The sequence below is a fragment of the Aythya ferina genome (genome assembly GCF_964211825.1).
Source record: "Aythya ferina genome assembly, chromosome: 1".
Classification (NCBI taxonomy): Eukaryota; Metazoa; Chordata; class Aves; order Anseriformes; family Anatidae; genus Aythya; species Aythya ferina.
Window position 1 is genome coordinate 162,563,952 of NC_140296.1, and position 8,265 is coordinate 162,572,216.

At 45.8% G+C, this 8,265-nt stretch overlaps 1 protein-coding gene across 1 annotated transcript in view; it reads left to right on the plus strand.

Annotated features, from left to right (window-relative positions):
* LOC311429745 (solute carrier family 23 member 1-like) overlaps positions 1-7,710 on the plus strand; it is a 31,293-nt gene extending 23,583 nt beyond the window's left edge. The window contains exons 9-13 of the mRNA XM_084505932.1: positions 7-260; positions 3,210-3,374; positions 4,103-4,211; positions 5,120-5,215; positions 6,375-7,710. Coding sequence (XP_084362058.1) covers positions 7-260; positions 3,210-3,374; positions 4,103-4,211; positions 5,120-5,215; positions 6,375-6,643 — 893 coding nt within the window. The 3' untranslated portion in view covers positions 6,644-7,710. The remainder of the gene's footprint in view (positions 1-6; positions 261-3,209; positions 3,375-4,102; positions 4,212-5,119; positions 5,216-6,374) is intronic.
* Positions 7,711-8,265: the final 555 nt, after the last annotated feature.

Genomic DNA, 8,265 nt, shown 5'->3' on the forward strand with positions numbered 1-8,265 from the left:
TTGCAGGCCAGTGGGGAGTGCCAACCGTCAGCTTGGCTGGGATATTCGGCATCCTCGCGGGGGTGATCTCCTCCATGCTGGAGTCCATGGGGGATTACTACGCCTGCGCCCGCCTGTCTGGCGCCCCGCCACCGCCGAAGCACGCCATCAACCGCGGGATCGGGGTGGAGGGCATCGGCTGCCTCCTGGCCGGGGCCTGGGGAACGGGGAACGGCACCACGTCCTACAGTGAGAACGTGGGGGCCCTGGGCATCACCAAGGTGAGCCTTGTACGGTGCGGTGACTGCGGTGCTCTCGGCCTCCTGCAGCTCCTTCCCGGTGCGTTTATGGGTGTGTTGTGTGTAGGGGGATAGACTGGAGCTGGGAAGCGATCTTAGCCCATCTCTGCAGGGACTGCCTCCCGAAAATGTGCCTGCTGCCTACCTCAGGGTGCTGCCAATCACATAGCACAGGTTGTCGTTCCCTCTTTCATTGCTCATAGTCTGTGTGGGAGAAGTACAAGCTGCCATTACTTGTGGCTCCTGGCTTAGGCTCCTGTAAGACTAAAGGGCAGTATGTTACTGACCTACTCTGAAATGTCCTAAGGACTGGATTTATCAAAGACTATCTGTCTACCTACCTGTCTGTCTGTCTGTCTGTCTATCCATCTTCCTTTAGATATCTTTAAAGAGGAAAGGATAAAATGTGGTGCCAACTACTTTATGTTTTTACTTCCACATAAAGTTTTGTGAATTCCTTGAGTATCTCTTATAAGAGATACTTATATCCTTATATTGCTCTTATAAGGAAAACAAATTTCCAGAGATAGATAAGCTTTAACAATCAGATCATAGATTTTCACTAAGATTTACAGCTAGAGGATGGGTACATCCAGCAACCACTTGAAAACATTTTAAAATAATTGTCAAACAAGCTATGTCATGTCAGCAGAGCCGTGAGTCTGTAAATTAATGCAGAAGTTGACTTATGGCTCCCACTCTACGTTATTAGTTATTTCACTGGATTTTATAAACTTCAGTCACAATAACCATTTTTACAGTGTTTGACCTTGTCACCATGGGGTTGGTGCATACTGACCATACACCTGAGCCTGGTCTTTCATGACATGTGGGGTTTGCTGATGTGATCATAATACAGAAGTGATCAAACCCATAATTATTGGATTATAGGACAAGCCTCCTCCCCGTGTACCCCAAGCCCTTCAGACAGACATGCCATCCATGCTGATTCAGCAGAGAGAGTTCCCTTCGATCCCACCTCTGCTCACCTTGTGACTTAAGAAACCATCTCAGTCTTAAATCCGACTCTGACTGGGATAGGTGGTGATGCTGAGAGCACAAGGCAGATTCCATTTCATTTGGTTTTTACATGGGAAATATATTTTTCCATCACAAAAAGAAACACAAGGGACTCGTTTCCTTTGCTTAAACACAGGTGTCCAGCACCACCTGAAATGTGTTTGGATATTTCAGATATACACAGGGGCTGTCAGGTAAGGCAAAAGAGAAGCTGCCAAAAACTGCCAAGATCCAACAACTTAAATGGCACCAGACACCTGTGTTTAAGCTACTGGATCAAGCCCAACATGCCAGTACTGAGCTCTCACATCCAGAAAATAAGAGGACGATTTTAAGGAGGGGTAAAGATCTCAGAATCACCATATATGTAGCAGAGAACTGCGGTTTCTCCAATCTTAAGAAGGAGAACCAATTTTCTTGTTTTCCTGACATAATTGAAACAAACTCGAATCTAGAGGCTTTAGAAGCAGATGCTCCCAGTTGTGGTATCAGTGGATTAGTTAATTTGCCTTTAAGGCCAACTCCATATATTGGGTAATTTGACATTTCACAATTTTGGCAATTTAAGAATCTGAAGCTTTATTCTAATCCTGGAACAAATAGCTCTTCTGGCTTTTATTAAATTACTGTTTTGATGGTAATGGTGTCCCAAGGTTTTAAGCCAAGGAATATAAAAAGTGCACCTGAAGGCAATGCATGATTTTATTTTGAAACTCCCCACCAAATCTCATTCATTTATCTTTCACAATTAAGTAACACTTAGTATTTCGTAAATATGTGCCTTTAAAGTATTTTTAAAGATATTTAAAAAGAGACACTACTAGTTACTGGGAATGTTTCTGTTGAAAGCATTTGTAAAATGCCCTTGAAAGAAAAGTGACATTCTTCAGATATTTCAATGGAAGGATTAAAATAATTAATTGAATTATAAATTGTTCGTAGAGGATTACAGAATTTCTCAGCCTAAGACTTGAAAGCTGTAAATCTTAACGTGATTCTTTAAGCTGTCCAAGTTTTCATGTGGCTAGGCCTATCTTGAATTGAAAGTCTAATAAATATTGATGCTTTTCTGTTTAATTTCTGCAATCTGTAAATGTCTCTTTCATCCCTTTGTTTGGCAGATGCTCTCTTTCTTCCCTATTCACATACTCTAACAGCTCTGAATGAAAGGCATGGCTCTGTGCTTCATCCTGTCTTAGCTGTAGTGCCAGACTAAGAATTGACCCCCTGGCTCTTCCCAGGGAAAAAATGAGAGAGAGCTGCTTTTATTGAAGCTAGATGGGTAGGGGGCAGACCAAGAGACTTCCCCACTTCTGTAGATGACCATGGAAAGGATCTGTTAGATCCAAGAGCTCAGGATGGAAGCAACCAGCATGGCCAGCTCTTCTCTCCCACATTTTGTCCCCTGGGAATGGTGCAAGACATCTAGTTGAAAGCCATTTTTGGATAGAAATCTAACCCCTGGTGGAAGCGTTGTCCAGTGAATTAATTGGGTGATTGCAGCACCAGCCTGGGGGTATGCCAGGACATTTCTGGGCTGAAGCGAGAGCAAAGTGGTGTGAGGGAATTACTGTGCTCTGAAATTATTAATAAGCTTTTTGTTTCACAGCAAAATGTTTAAGTCCTGGCAGCAATAAGGAAGATAACATAAAGTACACAGGTGGGGATCCCTGATTGTTCTCGGAGTGCCCATTATGATAAACATTTCCTAGTCTGCAGCTACAGGGACTTTCCACACGGTGAGAACTTCCCAGCTCACCGGTGGCTGTGTCCAAACCTTGGCACTGAAGGCAACACCAAGTACTTCGGTCAGAGGTGCAAGCCCTGCCTGGCAGCTCTGCACTGACTGGCACTGCCACCCCCTGCCTTGCTGTGCCAGCCCACGACTGCCTCCTCTTCCTCTTGCCCCAGGTCGGGAGCCGCATGGTGATCGTTGCTGGCGCCTGCACCATGCTCCTCAGCGGCGTCTTCGGGAAAGTCGGGGCGATGTTTGCCAGCATACCCACCCCTGTCATCGGAGGCATGTTCCTCGTGATGTTTGGCATTATCACGGCAGTGGGGATTTCCAATCTGCAGGTATCAGCTGTGTTCATGCTGTTTCATCCCTAGGGTAGATGACTTTGGCTCCAGGCCAGATTCTTACCAGCCTAAGTCAGACGTAGCTGTGCTGCGGCAAATGCAAACATTTGTACTGGCAGTTCCTTGGGTGAACATGAGGGCACACACACACAGAGGCTAAATCACAGACAGGTTCCTGGTTGGGAAAGGGCTTGCCATCAGCTGGGGCAGCAGGATGACTAATGCCCCAGTAGTGCCAGGGCTGCTCGTTCCAGTAACATGGTTTATCTCAAGGCAGCTCTTATCAGCAAGGGAGGCATTTCTGCCACTGCTCCTATAGATGATTTTTCTCCATGTCCTATAGTAATGTGTATTTAGGGGACAGCCCTTCGACTAGGGGGCACAAGCTGGGCAGGAGGCTTCAGTAGAAGGGTTCCATTTCCAACTCTTCCAGCAGTTTGCTCAGTGCTGATGGCTGAATCACAGCTTTTCCCAGCATCTCAGCTGGAGATCATGGAGTGCTTTGCCACCTGACTGCATCTGCCCTATAAAAATGCTAGTGTATGCCATAGATGGTTTTGAAAGCATTTGCTAATTTTGGTTCAGCTCTAAGCAGAGCTTCCTGTTCTAACACCTGTCATTGGGTTTGTGTGTACATCTGAGCATGGCTCACTAACACAACAGCAATCCCCGGGTTTTGGTAATTCCAAATGGCAAATAGTAATGTATACAATTTCTCTGTGCAGTACACGGATATGAACTCCTCCAGAAACATCTTTATATTTGGATTCTCTGTATTTGCTGGCCTCACAGTTCCCAACTGGGCAAACAAAAATAGCGCACGGCTAGAAACAGGTAAGAAGTGATAGTACATTGTTATTTTAGAAACATTTTCTGTAGCACAGAACTGAAGCAAAGACTGATCCAGAGATTTTTTTAAATACATTTTTTTTTCCATACAAATCTCTGAAAGTTGTGCTTTGACTGTTGACTGTTGCTTTCTGGGAGTGCTGTTCTTGTCCTCTGGTCTGATACACAGCTCTGCTGTGGAAATACCTGTGACTGCACCTTGACAGATTCTTGTTGGGCTAAGCACTGCTGATCCGAGTTCACCGTGCTGAGATTTGTGGTCCTCCAACAGTTGCTCCTTCCTTGTGTCTCATGTAATTCATATCTTTGTCACAAAGGCTATAGTGTCATCTCTTAAGAGCCCACCCATCCTAGGTGGGCTGTTGAAAAGGCTGGGACCACAGATCTCATGCTCTCTGGACTGTCAGATACTCCATATCACTGGGCTGTTTTTCTCGTGTGCATTAGCCCTCACAGACAGACATCACACCTGATTAATTGTGGTGAAATCCCATGCTAATTTTCCCAATATTTCTTTGGGAACTGCAGCTCATATTTTTGTAGGGAACTGCTTGGCATTATGTCATGGAGATTCAGAACCTTTTTGGAGTAGAAGAAGGATTTTGGGGGGTTAGTGCTGTGATCTGCACTGTAAATAGGCTCTTAACTTATTTCTGAGTCATCTGCTGCTCACTTGCAGCTGGGTCAGTGAATAATTATGCAGAATAAAATGATAGGTTTGAAACTGGCAGTGAGGTCTACTTCCCTCCCAATGCCAAATCTCAGGCTCTCCTTTGGGATTTGCAAGTCTTGCCTAAACAACCATGCAGCTTGCAGCCTCTTGGCACCGGCTGTGTTGCTGGTTGAATATGTATCTCTTTGCACCACTATCCAGAGCTTTGTTTTTCTGCTAGGTATCATCCAGCTGGACCAGGTGATCCAGGTGCTGCTTACCACTGGCATGTTTGTGGGTGGACTACTGGGGTTTATCCTGGATAACACCATTCCAGGTAGGATTTGCTGAAATGAGCTATGCTGCTTGTTCAAGCCTGCCCTAGCATTCGTTTCCTAGCATTTTTTGTCTTCATTACCACTGCTCTATGGGTAAGAGTTGTGATAGCAACCATGAAACACCACGTCACTGAACTCCTCCTGGAGACGGGTGAGGAACAGGAGAGACAGGGAGCCCATCAATGCAATGGTCTCTGGTTGCAAAAAGGCAGCCTATAAGAAAATGACTTGTTTTTCAAGATTGACACAGTTTAAGGAAACGTTTATTTAGGAAAATGTCTTTTATGGAAAATGCTAGCCTACAGTCACATTGAAAGGAGAGAGAAAGGCAACCGTGGGGAAACTGGAATAAATATTTCTTCCCTAGTTCTAGGCAATGTGCTAAAGTGTGCCTGCTTATGAGAGCTGCTGAAATTGAGGCTGAATTTCTATCACAGCAAGGGAAAGCAGCAGGAAAGGCTGATGACCAAAGTTAGGATACAGGACCTGCAGCTGGCCCTCACAGTCAGCACAGACCCTATGATTTTCATCAAGCTCAGGGGGGAATAGTGTAAGAATTAGAGAGGAAAATATCAGTTCTGATGCAAAAACAGAATAGGAAGGGCACTCTCTTAACCAGGCTCTTTTACTGACTCGAATTACTGAAAAGCCAATATCCTTTTGGCTCATTAATTTTATTGTACCCTTGATCTTCAGCTCCTCCGGGCACAATTTACAGAATTTACAGGTGTGTTCACTCCCTTTCCCAAGAGGGACTCAGCTGCTGCAACAATTACAGGCAGTTAGTAATTGCTAGCTAAACCTTATTCCCTCACCCCACAGTATCTGAGCAGTTAACACCCCACCTTGTTTTTCTAGCACTTTTTGATGCCCCTTGAACAGTTCTTGCATCCCCCATGGTCTGTGAAAACCTAAAAAAGCAGTGGAGAAGACTGCTTACCTGGAAGCCATTGCAGGAAGATGGGTATTGTCTAGCAGCTCATTAGCTGATTTTTGTGAAGACCTTTGGAGCGAGAAAGGTTTAAGTGCGAGGGATTTGTATGTTCTAGTGGGTCTGCTGGGATTTGAGAGCTGGGTGTGGAGTGCACAAGGTAGTTTCTTGTCCAGAACACCCATTTCAGTGGTAAAAACACAAGCATCTTACTTTTGCTTTCACAGGAACACTGGAGGAGCGGGGACTCCTGGCATGGAAGCATAGCCACAAGGGAGAGGCGGGCAACTCTGAGCTCATTTCCAAGGTCTACGATCTTCCATTTGGCATAGGCACCAAATACTGTGCTGTCTCTTGGTTTCGGTATCTCCCAGCTTGCCCCAAAAGAATACCTGGCAGCAAGAAAATGGATGAACTGAAGGCTGCTGGACAAGAAAGCAGTGATAAAGCAAGCTCAGAAAGAGACTCGGAGATAGGTGCTGATACGAGGATATAAGCAGCAGGCCTGAAGGTGAACTTGTCTCTCAAGCAGAGGTCTGAAAAGTGTGTCTGCTGCTCCCATCATCTGAACATCAGCTGGCATCTCTTAGTGGCTGAAGCAAGAGAATGACAATGTCTTTCTCTTCCTAGCTCTGCCCCCAATGCCACTGGTGACCTCAAGGGAATCATTTTTCTCTACCCTACTCCTGCCTGCCCACCTCTAGGAAGAACATAACTCTGCTTTGGGAAAGCCCAAAAAATGCCTGGAAAGGCTGCTCACTTTCCTTCCCTGCACTGATCCTCGGGACCCTGAGGAACAGCTGTTAAGCTGGAGCAAAGCTCTTCCTTTCCCTGGCCTGGCTGCTCACTGGAACACAGGAGAAGACATCCCTGATGTGGGCCCTCTGCCACTCTCAGGCATCCTTTGGGCTGAGGCTTATCACCTTCACCTTAAAAATCTTTAATGGCAATGCTCACCTCTCAGACTTAAACCTCTTTCTGGCCAAAGGGGAGAAGTAGGCACCTCTAGGTGATTCACCTCATTCCTGTGATACTTTAAATTCAGTCAAATGAACGCTGCTAGAAGAGAGGCATCTAAGTTTAATGGGATGAATTGTCTTTTGACAGTGCCTCTCCATCCCTAGCCAGCAGAGGGAATCTGCAGACCTTACTTAGGTTGTTGATCTGTTGGCAATAACCAGTGTCACTGAAAGAAATCCCACCTGGGTGCTGGGAGCAAGCTCAGGGGACCAGCTTCCTTGGAGCACCAAAGAGATGAAGGAATCTCCACCACAGATGAAGGAGAAAACTCTTCTGCTTGTAATCTGAGGTACTTCTGCTACTGCTATGGTCCATGTGTCCCCACCATACCTGTTTGGTTTGGAGATTGTGTGGTGACAACCATGTCTCTGGAAAAGTCTGCAGATTCTTGCTGCTTCCCACTGTCAGCAGAAACAGCCTTAACCTGTTGATATGTGACTGCACATGCACGTAATATCATTGCTGTAACAAGCTTGTGTTTCCTGCATTGGGATTTATACTTAGATATTTTTGGGGAAAATAAATAAAATATAGAACACACAATTGTATTTCCCAGGGTGATTGCCATAGCAAGTGGCAGGCAGTATACAAAGAACCACAGGGTGACTTGGGTTGGAAGGGGCCTCTAGAGGACATCTGGCCCAACCCTTCCTCTTTGCCCAGGTGGCAGAAGGCTGTGTCCAGTCAGGCTATGGATGGATGAAGAGCCACAGCCTCGCTGGGCAGCTTCTTCCAGTGCTTGACCACCCTCATAGTGAAAAAATATTTTCCCTCATGTCTAACTGGAATTTCCATTGCCTCAACTTGTGTCTGCTGCCTCTTGGCACAGATCCCCTCTCAGAACAGTCTGACCCCATCTTCTCTGTACCCTCCACTGTGATATGATATCCCCTAAAAGTCTTTATTTCTCATGCCTGTTACCATCTGGTTCTTTAAGCCCATCCTGCAGCTTTAGTGATATGTTCTTTTACTGGTAAGGGGCAATGTTTTGCTCAGGGATGTGGTGGAGTTGCCATCCCTGGGGGTATTTAAGAGCTGTGTGGATGTGGTGCCTGGGGACATGTTTTAGAGGTGGACTTGGTAGTGCTAGGTGATTGC